General features: G+C 42.4%; 1 protein-coding gene across 1 annotated transcript in view; it reads right to left on the minus strand.

Annotated features, from left to right (window-relative positions):
• Positions 1 to 22,154, minus strand: part of CERS3 (ceramide synthase 3) — a 103,956-nt gene that overhangs the window by 9,035 nt on the left and 72,767 nt on the right. Inside the window, exons 4-5 of the mRNA XM_075273211.1 lie at positions 21,012 to 21,129; positions 8,317 to 8,435 (exon numbers count right to left, since the gene is read on the minus strand). Of these exons, the coding sequence (XP_075129312.1) occupies positions 8,317 to 8,435; positions 21,012 to 21,129 (237 nt within the window). The remainder of the gene's footprint in view (positions 1 to 8,316; positions 8,436 to 21,011; positions 21,130 to 22,154) is intronic.

Below are 22,154 nucleotides of genomic sequence, written 5' to 3' on the forward strand. Positions count from 1 at the left end.
CAGAATTCCTGGCTATCATGTCTAGTAGATTGTACACATCAGAATACATTTATTTTATAGTGAGTGTGGAGTCATGAACAGAGCCACTTCATGGGTAACCTTGTAACTATATAGACCCCGACCCATGAATTATCCTCAGTAGCAGACGTCTAATTACATATACAATCCAGGACACTGAAGACTACAGAGCTTTATGTAGAAAAATACAAGGAGCCTTCTACAAATTGCAGGGATAACGTTTGTAATGTAGACGTAGCAATGTTTTACTCTACGTAAATATGGCCGGTATATATGGCCTATAAGGAACATTCTAATGAAATGCACATATAATGTAAGGGGTGATGTGTTTACCAACCATAACTCTATAGTCACCTCACAGTGATAAATCGGCTATGTGATAGCGACTTTATTAAGTGTAATCAATTTTTATTGAAATTTTGCAAAGCAAACAAAACAAGGAAAAACAGTATCAAGACATAGTATATATAGAAAGGAGGTGATGCCCAAAATGGGTCAAGTCATTAGCTTGAACATAGTCTCGATAAGACAGCATAAAAAAATAAAATAAAACACAGAAAAACAACAAGGAAGGAGAACCCTAAAGGCCAAAATGACCCAAGGGAACTAATAGGAGCAATAAACAATGTAAATAAGACAACACCACAAGGACAAGACACAAGGGTGAAAAGGATGGGAGACCATGGTAGGCACAAGAGCAGGAAGAGTGATGGGGGTTCCCTAAAGACCAAAGAAGGAAGAAAATACTGCAGTTTCCTGGAACTCGACCCACGGCCGCCAGAGGGTCTCAAACTTAGATGAGTCCGCAGAGTCCACCATGACCAGAGACTCCATTCTCCTGATGAGGAGGAGCTCCTGGAGCCATTCTGTCAAAGAAGGCACCACGGAGCTACACCAGTGGTGAGGGATAACCGTCATGGCGGCCATGAGGAAGTGCTGCAGAAGGTCGCCCTCAACCGTGGAAACCTATCTCCCCAGGGATAAGGGAAAGCAGAGCTATCTGAGGGGAGGGAGACAGGTATAAATGAAGCAGAAAGTCCACAGAGGAAAGCTCTGCAGACTTTCTTTGAAAAATACGGCGAGGAAGAACTGCAATGACTTTTTTGTCGCAGTTTTTGCCACAGCACTTTTTTGCTGTGACCCGCTATGTGGGGCCGTAGCCTTAATGACATCAGTTTAACCGGTTAAGGACCGCCGTACGTAAATTTACGGCCTGCGGTCCAGGTACCTAAAGACCGGACTATTGTAAAAATACGTCCTGTCTTTAGGTACCCATTTCGCGGGGGGAGGGGTGCGGGGAGGACGGGGGTTAGGTGTTACTAACACCTAACCCCTTCCTCAATAACGTCCAGTCGGAACTGAGTCCGACTGGACGTTTTAACCCTTTCGATCGCGCCATGAAACATCACGGCGCGATCGAAAGGCATCCGCCGACAATTGAAGCTGATCGGCACCCCCCGCGGCGAGATCGGAGGGTGCCGATAGCAGTAAAAGGTAGTCTGGGGTCTGGCCAGTGACCCCAGACTGCCCGGAGCCCCCACATACCTGGTGATCCTGCCAGGACCTTCTGATGTCAGGCTGTGCGTCTACACAGCCTGACATCCTGCTACGGAATGCCATGTGGGACACCTGCAGGCTGTGTCTCACATGGCATTCTATATCAGCAAAGTATTGCTGATTGAAGTGTCCTAAATGGACACATGAAAAAGTAAAAAAAAAAATGTAAAAAAAATAAAATGAAGTGTATGAAAAAAATTTATAAAGTTATAAAGCCCAAAAATCCCTTTTTCTCAATAGAAAATGAATTATATAAAAAAAAAACTAAAAAGTAATAAAAACAATGCATATTTGGTATTGTCGCGTCCGTAACAATCTGTACAATAAAACTGAAATAATATTTAATGTACACGGCGAACGCCGGAAAAAAAAAACGGAAAAAACTCGCCGGAAGTAATGATTTTTCGCCATCTCACCATACAAAATATGCTATAAAAAGTGATCAAAAAGTCATATGCATCCGACAACAGTACCAATAAAAAGCGCAGGTTGTCCCGCAAAAAATAAGCCCTCAACCAACTCTGTCAACCGAAAAATAAAAATGTTACGCCTCTTAGAAGATGCGATGCAAAAAACATTGATTTATGTCCCCAAATGTGTTTTTCCTCTGCAGAACTAGTAACACATAAAAAAATACTATAAATGAGGTATCTCCGTAACCGTACCGACCCGCAGAATAAAGGGAACATGTTACTTATACTGTACGCTGCATGGTGTATAATTAAAAAAGTAAAACTCAATGCCAGGATTGATTTTTTTTTTTTTAAATCCAGCAAAAAAGGGTTAATAAAATGTATTCAATAAGATGTAGACACCCAAAAATGGTGTCATTACGAAATGCATCTCATCCCGCAAAGAATAAGCCCTTATATGGCCGCGTCACCAGAAACATAAAGAAAATATAGCATCTCACAATGTGAAGACAAAAACCCTCAAAAATCGCCAAATTATTAGAACACAACTGGGTGCGTCATGTAGGGAATATATAAGCTCTGTGAGCGGATATCAGGGGACACCCCAGATTTACAGCTTATGAGGGAACAGACACCAGAAGTGACCCCTAAAGTGACCCCCAGAGTGACTCCCCCAATCATAGGAGCTACGGGGACATAGTAGGGAATTTGGTGTTTGCAATGTCCTCCGCACAGCTTATACATTCCCTCTTCGCCATCCGCTGTGCAGTCACGTCCGGGATACTAATACTCACTACACCCCCTGATAAATTCTTTGAGGGGTGCAGTTTTCAAAATGGGGTCACTCCTGGTACCCCATGGAATCCACTTTTCTGGTACCTTACAGGCTCTACAAACATGACATGGCGTCCAGATACCAAACATCTGAATCTGTACTCCAAAAGCCGCATAGCGCTCCTTCCCTTCTGCACCCTGCTGTACGTCCAAACTGCAGTTTATGCCACATGTATGACACATGTATGACACTGGTGTACCCCGGATAACGGACATAATGTCATATGTGGGTATAAACTGATATTAGGGCACAGCCGGACACAGAAGGGAAGAAGGGTCATTTGGTTTTTGGAGCACAGACGGTTTGGTTTTTGGATGCCATGACACTTTTGTAGAGCTGAAACGCCAGTAATTTGGAATCCCCTGATAAAATTACCTTATTTTGGAAACTACACCCCTGAAGGATTTATCCAGGGGTACAGACAGCATTTTTAACCCCCAAGTGTTGCTATAACTTTATATATATAACTATAACTGTAGTGGATTGTGAGAGGTGAAAATGACCATTTTTCCAGGAATACGTCCTTTCAGTGCGTAATATGTTGTGCCCACCTTGTATCAGAGATGAACGCTCTAAAAGCTGTTGTGCCCGGGATACCCGTTTAACAGTTTTTGGAGTGTCTCTGCTGACATAAGTCGGGCACAACATGTTGCACACTGAAATGGCAAATCTGTAAAATTTTCATTTTTAACTTCTCTATCAGTTGCGATTTCATTTCTGGAAACTAAATAAATGCAACACTCAAGGGTTAAAAATTCTCGCTACACCACTTGATAAATCCCATCAGTGGGGTAGTGTCCAAAATAGGGTGACATGTCTGCGGATTCCACTTTATTGGCAATTCAGGGGCTTTGCAAAAGTGGCATGACGTCCAAAAACCAAACTGTGCTCCAAAAACCAAAATAGCGCTCCTTCCCTTCTGTCCCCGGCTGTGCCCAAACAGCCATTTCTACCCACATATGGCATTAAGTACGTTATCCGGGGTACACCAGTGTCATACATGTGGGCATACACTGCTATTTGGGTACCCAGCAGGGCGCAGATGTGAAGGAGCAATATGTGCTTTTGGAGTGCAGATTTAGATTCTTCGTTTTTGGACACCATGTCACATTTGCAGAGACCCTAAAATTGCCCCTACAAAATGGGGTCACTTCTTGGTGAATTCCAGTTTACTGGAACCTCCAGGGCTCTGCAAAAACATCATGGCGCCCAGAGGGTCCCTCTAAATCTGTACCCCAAAAGCTAAAACGCACAGTGGTCCTTCCCTTCTGAGCCCTGCTGTGTGCCCAAGCAGCAGTTTACACCCACATATATAATTTTTTGACCCCAGGGATGGCCCACTTAATAGTTTTAGGAGTGCAGGTCTCTGACAACACAAAGTGGGTGCAACGTATTGGGCACCGAAATGGCATATTTTTAAAAATTTCAATTTTCATTTTGTACATTAATTTTTGGGAAGCATTTTAGGCTCAAAATGATAATACACCTTGATACATTCCTTGACAGGTGTAGTTTCTAAAATGGGGTCACTTTTGAGGGGTTTCCATTGTATTGATACTTTAGGGGCTCTGCAAATGCGACATGGCACCTGAAAACTATTCCAGCAACATCTGCCCTCCAAAATCCAAATAGCGCTCTTTCCATTCTGAGCCCCAGCATGTACCCATACAGCAGATTTTGGCCACATATGGGGTATTGCCGTGTTCAGAAGAAATTGTGTAACAAACTGGGGGGGGCTTTTAATTCTTAAACTATTTGCAAAATTAAAACTATGGCGCTAAATGGACGATTTATTGGGAAAAAAAGTAATTTTTCATTTTCACGTCCCAATGTTAATAAAATCTGTGAAACACCTGTGAGGCCAAAATACTCACTCTACCCCTAGACAAATTCTATGAGGGGTGTAGTTTCCAAAATGGGGTCACTTATAGGGGGTTTCCACTGTATTGGTACTTTAGGGGCTCTGCAAATGCGACATGGGACCTGAAAAATATTCCAGCAAAATCTGCCCTCCAAAAACCAAATAGCCCTCTTTCCATTCTGAGCCCCGCCATGTTCCCATACAGCACATTATGACCACATATGGGGCATTTCTGTGTTCAGCAGAATTTGTGTAACGAACTTTAGGGAGCTTTTTCTCCTTTATCCTCTTGTGAAAATTAAAAATTTGGGGCTAAATTGACAGTTTGTTGGAAAAAAAGTAATTTTTCATTTTCATGGCCCAATGTTAATAAAATCTGTGAAACAGCTGTAGGGTCAAAATGCTCACTCTACCCTTTAATATGTTCTGTGGGGGGTGTAATTTCCCAAATGGGGTCACTTTTAGGGGGTTTCCACTGTATTGGTTCTCTAGGGGCTCTGCTAATGCGACATGGCACCTAAAAATAATTCCAGCAAAATCTGCCATCCAAAAGCAAAATAGCGCTCCTTCCATTCTGAGCCCCGCCATGTTCCCATACAGCAGATTATAGCCACATATGGGGTATTGCCGTGTTCAGGAGAAATTGTTTAACAAACTGTGGGGGGCTTTTACTCCTTTAACCCCTTGTGAAAATGAAAACGTTGGAGATAAAGTGACATTTTAGTAATTTTTCATTTACACATCCCAATGTTAGTAAAATCTGTGAAACAACTGTAGGGTCTAAATGCTGACTATACCCCTTGATGAATTCTGTGAGGGGTGTGGATTCTAAAATGGGGTCACTTTTGGGGGGTTTCCATTGTTTTGGTACTCTAGGGTCTCTGCAAATAAGGCATGGCGCTGAAAATTATTCCAGCAAAATCTGCTGTTCAAACACCCAGTGTCGCTCCTTCCCTTCCATGCACTGCCGTGTGCCCAAAAATCAGTTTACACCCACATGTGGGGTATTTCTGTGCACGGGAGAAATTGCACAATAAACTGTCAGATGCATTTTCTCCTTCAACCCTTTGTGAATGTGTTAATTTTGGGTCTAAATGAATGTATTAGTGAAAAAAAATGAAATGTCTAAATTTCACTGCCATATTATTTTTATTCTTATGAAATGCTTAAAGGGTTAACAAACATCTCAAATGCTGTTTTGAATAATTTGAGGGGTGCAGTTTTGAAAATGGGGTAATTTATGGGGGTTTCTATTATACAGGCCTTTATAATTACTTTCAGAACTGAAGTGGTCCCTAAAAAATTGATTTGGAGAATTTTCTTGTAAATCTGGAAAATTGCTGTTACACTTGTAAGCCTTGTGACGTCCAAAATAAATTAAAAGACAATCAAAAGATGATGCCAATATAAAGCAGAGATATGGGAGATAATATTTATTCATGTATTTGGATGGTATGACTATCTGCCTGAAAAGCAGAGAATTTCACATTTTGAAAATTGCAATTTTTTTCAAATTTCCATCAAATTTCCTAGTTTTTTTTTATAAATAAATGCAAAAATATTGATTAGTGTTTACCACTAACATGAAGTATAATGTGTTACGAGAAAACCATCTCAAATTCATTTGTGTAAGTTAAAGCGTCTCAAAGTTATTGCCATTTAAAGTGACACATGTCAGTTTTGAAAAAAGAGGCCTGGTCTTTAACATACTTTTGGGCCTGGTCCTTAACCGGTTAAAAAAAAAAATAGAACATTTCCTATTTTTTGACCATTTTTGCAGCCGTGATGGAACCAAGTCTATGGGGTCAATTTTTAACATCTGTTAGTTTTGCATCAGTGAAAAAACATGACGCAAAATGGATGCTAAAAGCTGACATATGGTCAGAAAACTGATGAAACGGAAAGATCCAGGCCAAGTTCACATCTGTAACGGGATGAACTGGCAGACTGCTACCATAGCTTATACATACAGACCCTATTATAGTCAATAACTTACTGCTGTCAATATTAGGCAACCAAACATCATTGATCCAGATGCTAAATCTGACTTCTTTATTTAGAGTATGGGATGTACCCTGCGGCCCCTATTAAAGGCATAGTGTATGCCTCTATGTGAAGGCCCTCCTTTCTAGGCACAGAGCTATTTGCAGTAATATAACTTGTGGTAAGCGTTGCTGACTCAGAGCTGGGCACCAGCACACTGTGCCAGCAGGGTGTGGTCATGAGAGTGCTCATATTTAGTGTCTGAGATTAATTGCAAAGGCGGGCAGATCGCTCATAGGGAAGTCACCTCATCACGTGAGAGTGAATTGCACACGCCTAAAAAGTTCATCATCACGCTGATATTTACAGGGACAGGATTCCTTCCAAAACAATCAGCTTAAGCACTAGCAAAATAAAAAACAGATGATCCAAAGTTAACCGACTTGTCTCCAGATGAAGGCAGCAGTCACATTTTTGGATCTCTCCATGGACTGTATGCACTTCTTAGATGCTGGTGAAAAACGCAGCTGCATATGGGATCACCGATCCCTGTGACAGCCACTCCTTTGTGTCCATGACCATTCATGTAGGAAAACTTTTCTCCAGCCTCAGAAAACTTTAAAGCTAGCCTATAAAGTCACCTAAATAAAGGTTAAGTCTATTACTGCAAAATAAGGCCCTGTTCACATTTCACTGGGGTATGCTATAAGAGTACTTCCCAATGTATTTCTATTTGAATGCATATAGTGGCATGTGGCCCCTATAGGTTCCTGCTATAAAAAGGAAATGTAAACCACATAGTTTTCACTTTTTTGGGATACCACAGTATAGTCTACCAAGCTACTGTACCCTGTACATTAGGTTATGGTGCACAATATGAGAATCTACAACATCAGGATAATTTTGGACCTGTAAATAATCCAATCTGCATTAGCACCTACCAAATGTTGTCTCCTAGTTTAAAGTCCCTAGGTCAACTTTATTGTCTTTTGGAGTGAATGCATACTTGTAATCCAAAATAGGGGGTCTCTCTGTGGATGGAAACTAGCTGCCATACACTGCACACAGTACGTAGAGGTGAATCTGCTCTATAACTGTCTCTCTCTCATTCATGATCATACAGGACAGACACAGAGAACTACTGATATAAACTAATGTGAATAAAGTACTTTGGTTCTGACAGAAAGCTTCATATGTAACTCCAGCATCAGACACAGCCTCTTTTATGCCATCTGTCTCCTTCACTTCCTACTCTATGCTCCTCTTTCCCCAGAATTCTGTAGGCATGAGTAATCCAAGTCATGTGGAGGAAATGCAGGGAAATTGTATGATAAGAAGAGAAAGTAGTATTTTTCTCATACAAGTTCCTAACAACTGCTTTAAAATTAATTTATGCAAAGATTGTTGAAAGAGAAGTTCCTATTTAAGTTTAATATCTGATCACCAGAGGTGATGATGTTGAAAATTAAAGTCTATTGTAAAGGTTATATAATGGTATCTGTGCAAAGACCCAGTAGATTTACCATCACTATGTTACAGCAGTATTTATACTCCCTTCTGTACACTCAATGTACTATCTTCAATTCCAATGTGTTATCCCCTTATAATAGACTTGCATTTAGAGATTGTAACTTATGACATTTTCTTACCAGGATTCCTGGAACTTCTTCATCACAGCTGGTCGGTCCTGATTTCTCCTCCTCCTGAACCATCTCTCGACCTGTACTGTTGTGCGGTTGCATTTCTTAGCCAGACCATAAACGTCCGTCTGCATGAGCAAAGATTGCAAATCATTAGATTAAGCTGTTAATTTTCCATTACATTATATTATATTATAATAAACACACAAAGTTGTCCATAAATTACAACTAAAGGGATGAAAGAGTCCTCATCTTTAGGTTATGTTACAACATCGAGCAACATGTGCTGTGCATTACCCTAGAAGTCCTTGTCCTCTACCAGCTGATCTTTATCCTACTAATATTATAAATGTGAAAGTTTGTGTGTTTGGATGTTTGTGGGTTTGGTTGTTTGTTCCTCAATCACAGCCAAACGGCTGAACGGATTTAGGAGAGATTTCACACATACCTAGATATTCACTAGGAAGGAAAGATAGGCTACTTCTTAGGTCCCACACTCACCCGGAATCCCGACCGGCGAACATTCTCTCTGCCTCCGCTGCAGGACCTGAGATGACATCATCACAGGTCTTTCAGCTGGGCTCCGATTGGTTGGTTGCAGTCCGTGGGCAGGCCGCAGGGGAAGCCAAGCGGCCTGATACGTTGGTGGCATTGCGTGGGTGGCACCACTGATCAAGTCCGTGCCGGAGAAAATGGCAGCTTCTTCTGGCTCCGGAGCGACGCCACCAAGCCGGCCGACAGCGTAGAGCCGGCATAAGTTCTGCCCGCGTCACCACACATTCGGCAGACGGCCGCATCGCCACCCGTAACTTGCCATCTGGATAAACACCCACGGGAGAATGGACACATACCTCCGCACCACCTCTTCAGTGACTACAGCGGCTCCAGGTAGGGGGTGCCGGCTACGGGGGATAGGGGCTTTCACAGTGCGTTGGAATGGGGGGGGGGACGTTGGGGGTCTGTGGAGGAAGAGGGTTGGTGGGGGGAGGGATGTTGGGGGTCTGGGGATAAAGTGGGTTGTTGGTGGGGGGGAGGGTTAGGGGGAAAGGGATGTTGGGGGTCCAGCGGGGAAAGGGGGCCAGGTGTTCAGGGGTGGGCCCGCAGGGAACTGTGGTAGGGGTGCAGCAGGGGGTGCTTTGCATGTCTTCAACAGGCAGGGGCCATTGTCGCGAGCTGCTGAGAGGGGCCGGTGGGGCGCATGGGCTAGACTGGCGGCAGAGGGTGCGCCACAGTGGGGGAGACACATGGGCGCGGGAGTGCCTGCGGGGGAAAGAGGCCAGGTGCATTGAGGACGGTGGGCCCAGGCGTGCACAGGAGGTGGGTTGCTGATAGTGACTTATATGTAAGGGCATTTTGGAGATCTCTCATCCAGTTATTAACTTTCTGCACAGTCACAGTCTCAATTACAATATTTTTCATTTACCATAGTCATGCTGGAGAAAATATCTTGAGGGCACACACACACACACACTATATCTTATCTGCATGACCTACATTATAACTGTAGTACATTGTTATATGTGACTATAGAAAGCTGTCCCCATGCACCATAATAGGCTCCATTACAGAGCACTGTATAACTTGTACAGCTCTGGGTTACTACTGTTATGATATACTGGAATTTTTTTATTTTTTTTCGTTAGTTTATGTACAATAAAGACCTAAAATATTTTCTGGCCAAAAATTTAATTTTGCATTTCCTTAACCACTTCAGTACCGGGCCAATTTATTTGTTTACAGATGACCAACCCTACTGTTCATTGTTTCTGGTGACAAAGAGACGCTGACCATGGCAGAGCAGAGTGTGATTTCTGCGCCAGATGAGATCAGAGCTATCTCATATCACATGCAGGGAGGTGGCTGCATAATAAATAGGATCAGCAGCCCATACATTAACATGAGCATAACATATATACCCTATCTTCCTCTATATTATACATATGTTCTCAGCGTAGACTGAGGTGAATGATCCATTATGTCGAGACTGAGTCATGTACACATGTAGTGCATACAAAGAGGACAGGTCAGCTCTCCTGACATGAACAAATTCTGGTATTCCTCATAATATAACAATTCTGGAACTTTTTTTCCTAAAACTCCTCCTGGAGATGTGTGAATAAACTGACAACTGGGCGTTACTCTGAACCTTGTCACTGAAGCATACATGCACACGACAGAGTGTGCAGACCGGGGTGCACTCGGATGACATCAATGTGTCAGTAAAGTGCCTTCTGCCCCCCACTGACTTCCATGGCGGGGTTCCTATAGATGTCACAGAACAGGATATGAACTGTTCTATAAACATTAGAGCAGAGTATCAGAGTCCTCATCACAACAGCCTCAGGCGGTATACTCTGTCATGTGCAAGAGGCCCAACACTGTCAAACCAGTTCTATGTGTACACAAAACATACATGCAGCACATTATCTGCCAATGTAGTTGCTGCCAACTAAACCGTTGCTCTGTACAGTACAAGCATAGTGAATGAGATTTTACTAAATCTCATCCATATGCTGCCACTAAACCTACAGTGCAGTGACCAATGTTAATGTTAATTTATCCACAGCGATTCCCGCAGGAATGGTACTAAAAATCCTCTCCAGTTCAGCTCCTTTTTTCCAGTGTTGCTTTACACAAAACCTACATAACAAAACTTCAGCAGCAGAATGTCCAATGATATGCATATATTTTACATAGGCAGTGGATGAACAAATATATAACCCATTTGTGCTAATAGCAATATGCAAATGAAGGCAATGCGAGCGGCCTGAGCACTCAATAGATGGCCATATAAGCGGCACCATAATCTATCAGTTCTTAATCTGAATATCATTTTCCCTAAACACATTACATTGTATGCTAATTACTATATTATGTATTAATGTGTCACAACACACAGACTTCCTGTTTCTGCCTTTTAACCAAGGTCACGCCTGATTTGCATGATCTTTTATGTACACGGTTTATAACTACACTAGAAGTACCCGCGACTTTGTCCACGGCCCCTTGTGCAACCCACCTCCTGCGCACGCCCGGGCCCACCGTCCTCAATGCACCTGGCCTCTTTCCCCCGCAGGCGCTCCCACGCCCATGTGTCTCCCCTGCCGTGGCGCACCCTCTGCCGACAGTCCTGCCTGTGCGCCCCACCAGCCCATCTCTGCGGCTCGCGACAATGGCCCCTGTCGTTTGAAGACATGCAAAGCACCCCCTGCTGTACTTCTACCACAGTTCCCTGCGGGCCCACTGCTCAACACCTGGCCCCCCTTTCCCTGCTGGACCCCCAACATCCCTTTCCCCCTAACCCCCCCCCCCACCAACAACCCTCTTCATCCCCAGACCCCCAACATCCCCCCCCCATCCCCACGTACTGTGAAAGCCCCTAACCCCCGCAGCCGGAAACCCCTACCTGGAGCCGCTGTAGTCACTGAAGAGGTGGTGCGGAGGTATGTGTCCATTCTCCCACGGGTGTTCGTCCAGACGGCAAGTTACGGGTGGCAATGCGGCCATCTGCCGAATGTGTGGTGACTCTGGCAGAACTTATGCTGGCTCTGCGCTGCCGGCCGGCTTGGCATCGCTCCGGGAGACGCCGCCATTTTCTCCGCCGCAGACTTGATCACTGGTGCCGCCCACGCAATGCCACCAACATATCAGGCCGCTCGGCTTCCCCTGCGGCCTGCCCACAGACTGCAGCCAAGCAATCAGAGCCCAGCTGAAAGACCTGTGATGACGTCATCTCAGGTCCTGCAGTGGAGGCAGAGAGAACGTTCGCCGGTCGAGGTCGGGATTCCGTGTGAGTGTGGGACCTAAGAAGTAGCCTATCTTTCCTTCCTAGTGAATATCTAGGTATGTGTGAAATCTCACCTAAATCCGTTCAGCCGTTTGGCTGTGATTGAGGAACAAACATCCAAACACACAAACTTTTTATAATATTAGTAGGATAGGATAAGGCTGGCTGGTTGTCCACACAGTATTTTTGTGCTATTTTTCGTAATGGACGCAACAGAGGTCATGTCATTCATCAATATAAAAAAGACAGATGTCTGTCACACAAAGGTTGCATTAGGTCTTTCCCTGTGTGTCTGCTATTGTCATGTATGTAGAGAAGGATATTATCAGAGTAATACATTATCTCTTTAACCTAGATAATCCAGCACACGCATACAATAGGCTGGATCTAGTTCTGTCATAGTTACTCCATTTGTTCTTAACCGTGCATTGTGTAAATGTCCTGCAGCACTGGGAATAATACAGCGCACAGCCCATCAGGCGACTTACTTTTCCATTACTGCAAAAATGACATATTTTACCTGATGAGAACATTTAATATGCCAGGAAACGCTTTGCATGTCTGGACAAAATGTAACATGAAGGATTTGCACAGGCAAATATACAGATATCATCATGATCCACTGTGGCATTTGACTAAGTTTTCTAAAATACATTTTATTTCATTGCACAGTAAATAGAGCGCTTTTACAGATTGGACCAATCACTTACTAGTTAGGGTAATTTATCACAGGATGGGTCCATGGGGTTGGATCCAGTAAAGAAGAGGAGTGTTAGGCTCGGCTCACGTCTGCACCCGGTCTCCCTATGGGCATTCTGTTCCCCTCTGTGCATGAAAAATCAGCAGCGCTTTTCTCTCTGCATTTTTCACCCTCTCAGGGTGAAAACTGAACAGAAACCACCCAGACCCCATTATAGTCCATAGGGTCCACAGGTTTCCTAAGGTAACTACTTTTTTATGCGGATTAGGTTTCCATTTGGGGGGTCCCCAAGCAGACTCCCCGAACACAAAACCAAGCTCAGATGTGAATCTAACCTAAGCTTGCCATGCACTTTAGATGTGCTCATGTGTATGGGGAAAAAGATGCTGTAAGACTACTCTGCCATAAGTTTATCTCCCTAAGGACAAAAGGATTGGGCAGTTAACTTCCAGATGCCTGATCCTTATCTCTACTGACAGGAGATGGAGGCCCCCAAAAATGGCTGGTCAAATCTTTTGAAATTGGAGAGTTTGACCAATGCAAGTCTAATATGTTTGGCCAGCTTAAAGGTTTTTGGTTTATACCTGAACTTTATGGAATATCTGAAAGGGGAAGGGCATCTGCTTGCTCTTCAGGGTCATGACCAGATTATAGTTCATAAAATGGGAATTAAAGCAGTAGTCATCATTCAATACCTATATATAGTACTATGCAAAGCTGTGGAGAAAATACTGCAAAGTAAGAATGCTGTCAAGTGTTAACAGATTACTTGTTGTGAATAAAGTTAAAGGGGCTCTATCAGCAAAATTTTGCTGTCAAAGCCCTACATATGTGTGAATAGCCTTTAAAAAGGCTATTCCAGCACTGCTAATCTTATTTTAAACCCCCATCCCGTTTTAAAATAAAACTATAAAAACAAGAGTCCTGGAAGTGATGATATGGTTCCACAAAGGCCTGATTATAACATCATCTAGTCTCTGGGATTACATGAAGAGACTTTGAGCAAAGCTAGATTCACAGAAGATCTGTGCTTAGTTCTCCAAGATGTTTGGAACATCCTTCTGCTGAGGTAAAAATGTATCAAGAATTATTGATGGAACGGGTGGTCACACCAAATACTGATGAGATTCAGGATAAGTTCACACGGAGTCTTTTGGTCCAGAACCTGAAGCAGAGGACACCTCAGGTTCCGGTCCAAAGACGGGTCGCCGCGACTGAAAGCTGGTGCACTGCATCAGCATCCAGCTGCTCGCTCCGCTCTGGATTAGGCCCAATGGATGGGCAGATCCTCGCAGATTTCTTCTGGGCACCAGGCTTGATAGACTTAGAAAAATGGGTGCTAGTTGTTTCTCAGGACAGTATCTGATTCTGTGATCTATTTTATCAATACAATTGGAAAAATTGGGGAAATAAAAGTGCATCAAAGGCATTTTGGATCCAAAAGGGGCAAAAGGACAGACAGGAGTTCAAGTGCATGAGGGGCTTGACTGCCTTTCTAGAAAAATTTAATATTACAACGTTACGCTAGGTTCACACCTGCGTTCGGGTTTCCATTCATGGGATCCGCTTGGGGACCCGATGAATGAAAACCTAATCTGCTTGTGAAGCATGGGATTTTCCAAAAAAATAATTAGTCCTTGATTGATGAAAAGAAATCCAAAAGGAGTTTATTCCCATAATCCTATGCAGTTTTCTCTATAAAACACTGGTGTTGCTGCAGACTTGCGTCTTAGGTCGGGTTCTGACAGGGTTTTTTGGGCCGGAATTTGACGCGGAGGCCGCCTCAGATTCTAGACCAAAAAACGGCAAGGCCATGACTGGATGCCCGTGCAGTGCAGCGCTGCATTCCGCTCCGGATTAGGCCCAAATGAATGGGCCTAGTCGCAAGGAAATGTCGAGAGGTGGACAAATGCGGCTAAATCAGCCACGGAATCTGCCTGAAGAAAGAGCATGTCACTTTTTTTTTCAAGCAGGAACAAACCGCTCATGGAAAAAGGAAATGACCAGCTCCCATTGATTTCAATGGGAGGCAGTTTCTTGAGCGAGTTCTGACGCGGATTCCGCGTCAAAATCCAGCCCAAAAAACCCTGTGTGAACCCGGCCTTATAAGGTCAGGGTAGACAAAGCCTAGTACCGCTTCACTTCTGCAGGGAAGTATATAAAACACTTCTTTATAAACCCATGTTGTTGTGAACATTTCCTTAGTTTTGGTACATTGCTCCCAGATGGCAAGACCAGAAATAGTAGTAAAATAGAGCATTAGGTGGCCAGTCTAGCGAGTCAGGAAAAAAAATATGAAGCAGTAAGAGAACCTTCTCTCTGCATTATTTAAGCATATTCAAGACTGAAAACCCCTAGTGGAGACTGAGTGCAGATTTGAACCTAGCCTTATAGGGAACAGATTTTGGAGAGGTATTACTGATGTCAAATAGAATAAAAAACACATTTTGTGTTTCTTTAGTGGTTTACATATTGTTTCTGTGTTGGGTTTGCACTGATAAGGCCCATTCAGTGTGGCTAGCCAGTGTGTGGTCACCCACCATAGTTCCAGCCCTGTTTCCGGCACTAAATCTATGGCATCTTCATTGTCACAGAGGAGAAGGACACATTTAGTTAAATTAAAGCAATTTAACAATATTAACATGTTGATGGCTTACCCTTGTGATCAGATTGGTGGGGGGTCCTACAACTAGCGCTCCCACTGAATATAATTTTGAAGAGGCAGCAGAAATTGGATGAACACAGTGGCTTTTACATCACAAACAAGCAGGACTAAGCTGCTATACCACAGCCACAGCAAAATAATGTGCTGCTCTATGCTTGGGATTGCATCTCAGTCCCATTTATTTGGGACTTAACTACAAACAGACCATGTGACTCTTGATTGTGACATCCCAGGCCAGTGAAGATGGGGCCTCCAAATGCCAAAACTGATAAAATATCAGCTCGGTAGTGGTCCGACACTGGGTATCCCCGCTGATCTAATATGGATGACCTATACCAATGATCCCCGAAATCCTCTAACTGACCTCCCTCTAACATACTCCTACGTCAAATACATGAGAAGAGTTAACCCGCAGCTCTTCTTGTTGCCTAGGTCATGTTTTAGTTGAAAGACCCAGCTTTCCCATCTTTAGATCTCTATTCCTGGCAATCTTCATTGACTATTTATATTTTTAAGCACATAAATATAGACTTCTATTTTTATTCAAAAAAATATGATCCATTTTAGTAAGTTCTCTGTGAAGCCTTTTCCTCTAGACCTATTCCACTGTACTCAGTACAAAGAACGCTAGTCTTCTGACAAAAACTGAACCTTTAGGCCAAGGCTCCACATAGCATAAACGCTGCTGCAAAAACAACGGCGTTGTACAGTCACTATAAAGTGGATGGAATTCTGGTTAACCCCTTCCGCACACTCTTTTTGGAAGTAGACAGCTTCTTGAGGCCTTAGCCTTAAAGTGTTTAAAAAAAAAATTCTGCCCGCCACAATTACACTTCCTCTTGGAAACCCAAAGATGTAGAGATTTCAGGGGATTTCCTGGGTCACTTCATGATAATCCCACTCTGTCTGGGCCTAAGGGTCCGCATGCAGGCACTAGTGATCACACAATTTTACCTACAAAATTATCTCTGAAGTGGTAGGAACCAGAATTATTCTATAGTAATTCAATATAGTCATTAATAGGAGGAGTGCGCAACCAACATGGAGGAAGTCAGTGGAGAACACTGCAAAAGATTATGCACAATAAGGATAGAATAAAACAGATTCCTATCTATCTTTAGTTCACTTTGTAGGCATAGGCCCAAAAGAATGCCTTCTATGTACAGGAATATAAAAAAACAAGAAAACTTGGCGATCTTCAGTAGTTGATACCTTTTTAATGGCTAACTCATAATGATGACAAATTACGACGTTTCGGAACGCTTGGCTCCTTTCTCAAAGTAAATTTAAAAACATTTTTGAAGGTATCAACTACTGAAGATCACCAAGTTTTCTTGTTTTTTTATATTAATTATATATTATATATATTATATTATATATATTATATATTTATATTTATATTTATATATATTATATTATATTATTATATTTATATATATTTATATTATATATTTATATTAATTATTATGGCTAACACGGTACAACAACGAACATTTTCCTTATTCTATGTACAGGTACACTGTGTAGTATAGGGACCCATCTGAGTAACCTTGTTGTGGTAGGTGGGCTCATTTGATCAAAATGCACACTAACCTACAATTTCCAAGTACAACAAATATAGTGTAGTGCAGCTTAGAATACTAAAAATATTATGTACAGTCCTATGAAAAAGTTTGGGCACCCCTATTAATCTTAATCATTTTTAGTTCTAAATATTTTGGTATTTGCAACAGCCATTTCAGTTTGATATATCTAATAACTGATGGACACAGTAATATTTCAGGATTGAAATTAGGTTTATTGTACTAACAGAAAATGTGCAATATGCATTAAACCAAAATTTGACCGGTGCAAAAGTATGGGCACCTCAACAGAAAAGTGACATTAATATTTAGTAGATCCTCCTTTTGCAAAGATAACAGCCTCTAGTCGCTTCCTGTAGCTTTTAATCAGTTCCTGGATCCTGGATAAAGGTATATTGGACAAACAATTCAAGTTCAGTTAAGTTAGATGGTCGCCGAGCATGGACAGCCCGCTTTAAATCATCCCACAGATGTTCAATGATATTCAGGTCTGGGGACTGGGATGGCCATTCCAGAACATTGTAATTGTTCCTCTGCATGAATGCCTGAGTTGATTTGGAGAAGTGTTTTGGATCATTGTCTTGCTGAAATATCCATCCACGGCGTAACTTCAACTTTGTCACTGATTCTTGAACATTATTCTCAAGAATCTGCTGATACTGAGTGGAATCCATGCGACCCTCAACTTTAACAAGATTCCCGGTGCCGGCATTGGCCACACAGCCCCAAAGCATGATGGAACCTCCACCAAATTTTACAGTGGGTAGCAAGTGTTTTTCTTGGAATGCTGTTTCTTTTTGGACGCCATGCATAACGCCTTTTTTTTTTTTTTATAACCAAACAACTCAATCTTTGTTTCCAAAATGAAGTTGGCTTCATTTGTGCTTTTGCATACCTCAGGCAACTCTATTTGTGGCGTACGTGCAGAAACGGCTTCTTTCTCATCACTCTCCCATACAGCTTCTCCTTGTGCAAAGTGCGCTGTATTGCTGACTGATGCACAGTGACACCATCTGCAGCAAGATGATGCTGCAGCTCTTTGGAGGTGGTCTGTGGATTGTCCTTGACTGTCCTTGACTGTTCTCACCATTCTTCTTCTCTGCCTTTCTGATATTTTTCTTGGCCTGCCACTTCTGGGCTTAACAAGAACTGTCCCTGTGGTCTTCCATTTCCTTACTATGTTCCTCACAGTGGAAACTGACAGGTTAAATCTCTGAGACAATGTTTTGTATCCTTCCCCTGAACAACTATGTTGAACAATCTTTGTTTTCAGATCATTTGAGAGCGGGCTGTCCATGTTCGGCGACCATCAAACTTAACTGAACTTGATTTGTTTTGTAGAAAGAAATGGTCCAAAATACCTTCATCCAGGATCCAGGAACTGATTAAAAGCTACAGGAAGCGACTAGAGGCTGTTATCTTTGCAAAAGGAGGATCTACTAAATATTAATGTCACTTTTCTGTTGAGGTGCCCATATTTTTGCACCGGTCAAATTTTGGTTTAATGCATATTGCGCATTTTCTGTTAGTACAATAAACCTCATTTCAATCCTGAAATATTACTGTGTCCATCAGTTATTAGATATATCAAACTGAAATGGCTGCTGCAAACACCAAAATATTTAGAACTAAAAATGATTAAGATTAATAGGGGTGCCCAAACTTTTTCATAGGACTGTATTAAGTCTGCAAATATCTCAGTGCCAGCAAAGTGCTACTGCTCCGTTATACACGTTCGCTTTCACATTGCAGTGACATTAGATTTGCGCCAGATCTTTTGTTTTCACTTTGTTGCTTACCATCTGTTCTGCAGCGGGGAGAATACATCTCCCCAAAAGTACTCTACACAATGACCCCCTATTTTAGCTTTAACACGTTTCCCTCTGGTAGATGCGTATCCACTATGAACAGGATTATGAATAAGTATCTGATAGCTGAATCCCCAGCTATCAGGAGAATGGGGCCCACAAGTGCTCGGAGGAGTTACGTATAAGCCTGGTCACTAGCCTCTCAATTCATTTCTAAGGGAGTGCTGTCCTCATAAATTACATATATACACACACTTTATGTTAAATATAATTGTAGGTTATGCTATATATTTATACATAGATACTCAAATTATAGGGGATATATATATATATATATATATATATATATATATATATATATATATATATAAACATAATTTGTAGGTACTGTTCAGTGCAACCAGTAAATTAAGGTTCTTGTAAAAAGCTTGCAGAGCTCACTTGTCTTGTGGTTGGCACACCAGACCCCTGGTGAGATAATTTTAGACAAGCCTCGTAGCTCATAATCATGTTCAGAAGAACATGAAAGTTAACTTTAGAAGTCCAACCTGTATACACTGTATATTGTGGTTTGTTCTGTGGCTCTGGCACTAGTTGTTAGAAGGGACTGTCTATGGGCTAGATATATTAAAGGAGTTGTCCCATGAAAAGCATCCTATCTATACTGCTAGTTTATGAGGATTTAAGACTTTTCCTTAATACATTGCTTTCTCAAAACTCCTTTCTTTGGCCGCTATCTTAATTTATTCACTTCATTGTTGGCACTGCCTTTCTATAGCCACTGGGCTTATCTGCTCATTTCCCAAGTGACCTAGCTGCCTGCTCTCAGGGGGGGAGGGGGGGACTGACAAGCAACGGAGATCCTCAGATAGGGGAGGGGGAGATGAGAGCTCCAGGATTACTGTGCTGTCTATCTTCAGCTTTTCCACTTATCAGCTGGTTTAATTGAATTTGGCTGACAAGGGCTGAGATAAGGAGTCTGTTACCTCTGTATGTAATGCAAGCTGACTCAAATCCAGCTCTGCTACATCAGTTTCCACATCACTGTGGTAATGCATTTACAACCAATCCCACATTACTCACTGCAAACATAGCAGATAGCAGAGCAAGTGAAACCCCGCCCACCAATGTGCCGAGAAATCCAGGAAGTGAAGAGAGCACAGAGCCTGCAGAACAAGAGTTATGGGAATACCCCTTTAAGCCTTAACCTATGCAGTACTTCATCAAAGTAAAATGCTCTAACTGTAGTAAACTCATGCCTATTATTAGACATGGCATATTTGGGGGTATATTAAAGGGGGACTCTAGCTAGTAGTCAACAGCTATGTAGAAGGGCCATTAATAACAGACAAATCCTGTGCTGTCACCAAGTTCTAACCCACAAATGCAGCAGCCCCTGTTGCCTTTGACCTCCCTAAAGCACTTCGAGGCCATATTTTTGTATACGCTGAGCATTGGAAATTGAGATTATACTATCCTGTCAACCTAATATCTGGAACCACTAGGACCATGCCCACCTTCTTCCTGTGGCATATTGTAGATGGAACAAACCAAAGGCAAGGCTGCACCTTCACCCCCACATTGGACGTCAGAATTTAATTTATTCCTCCTATGAGGTCAGATTTGCACCAACAATTGTTCTACTATGTGTCTTCCAAGACTTAATAAATTTGAACTTTTCTACTTTTGTTGAGTGTGGCATACACCTTGGGTTTTCTGCAACTTGGCACATTTACGGATGCAGATTTATTATTCCTTGTACGCCAGTTATATTGAGCAAACCGCCAAATTGTGTAAAAAAAATTTACATTTATTTTTTGCATTCTCTTCACCTCTTCTGAGAAAAGGGACATGGCTAATTAGCAACACTTATAGTAGAAATGAGCTTACATATAATTCTCCTCTCTACACACTGCCTGACAGAGGGTGTGCATTAAGTATGAGGCGGTATGTAATGGGGTTATGAAGACGGTCGTTGATAACATAAATCTGCCATATATGCATTTGCAACAATTTTTGCAGCTGCTTATGCCAAAAAGTGATGCAAATGTACTGTTAAATGTTTACCTATATGTTTTGCCTGCTGGGGTAATACTCGTCCTTTAGTGAGATAGGACCATTATACTGCTCTCCTTTACCAAACATCTGCTAAATCACTTACTTGAGATGGGTGTTTAGAGCTGGAGATGTAGAAATTTTCCAAGACCGGATTAAATGAAGCTTTTAGTCGGACTTTGCTCTTTATCCCCATGGCCCTGGCCACAGGTGTAGCAATGACCCTGTGGAAATAAAAGACACACAATGTAAATCAGACTTTGATATCCTACTGATAACAGAATTATTAACCCTGCACCGACAGGATATTGCCACAACTGATATTTGTCTTTACAGTTTTAGCCAATGGAAGCTCCAGTAATAATAAAATATATAAAGGCTTTTATCGTGGATTCCTTTTACTTGTGCAAAACAAATGGTTATTGGTAATGTAAAAAAAATAAGTACGCTTTGTGTGTTTTTTGCAAATGTATCCGATTATTGTCCAGATTAAATATGCAAAAATAAGTGCAGGTCAAATAAGTCCATTTATTAGCTAAGTGAGCTACAAATGGGAGGCTGCTAAATATTTATCAGTTTCTTATACTCTCCCAGTGTGATGGGAACAACATATCTGATCATCTTCTCACTTCCACATCAAGTAAATGAGATGAGGCTGCAATACTGCATATCACCACTAATGTGTAGACAACGTACAAGGAGATGGACCAGGAAACTAAACCTAAACGGAGAAGTGCTCCGACCCCGGTCGAGATCCAAGGAACATACACTGAGATAGTCAGGACCTCTAAGTATCTGGGTGTGCTCCTCAATAATAAACTAGACTGGGCTGATCACCTGGAGGCGCTGCACAGAAAGGGCCACAGCAGACTCTACCTGCTCAGGAGGCTGAGGGCCTTTGGAGTCCCGGGGCCATTTCTTAGGGCCTTTTTCAACTCTGTGGTTGCTTCAGCCATCTTTTTCAATGTGGCCTGCTGGGGGAGCATTATATCAACTAGGGACAGAAACAGACTTTACAGGCTGATCAGAAGGGCCAGCTCTGTCCTGGGGAGCCCCCTGGACCCAGTACAGGTGGTGGGTGACAGAAGGATACTATCTGTGGTGACCTCCATGTGGGAGAACAAATCCCACCCCATGTATGAGACCTTGATGACACGTGGCAGCACTGTAAGCAGGGCCGCCGATAGGCCAGTACTACTGCTACTGGCGTCAGGGGCCCGGCCAAATATGAAAATGGGGGGGGCCCGGG

This window comes from Leptodactylus fuscus, chromosome 5 (assembly GCF_031893055.1).
Source record: "Leptodactylus fuscus isolate aLepFus1 chromosome 5, aLepFus1.hap2, whole genome shotgun sequence".
In the NCBI taxonomy this organism is placed as follows: Eukaryota; Metazoa; Chordata; class Amphibia; order Anura; family Leptodactylidae; genus Leptodactylus; species Leptodactylus fuscus.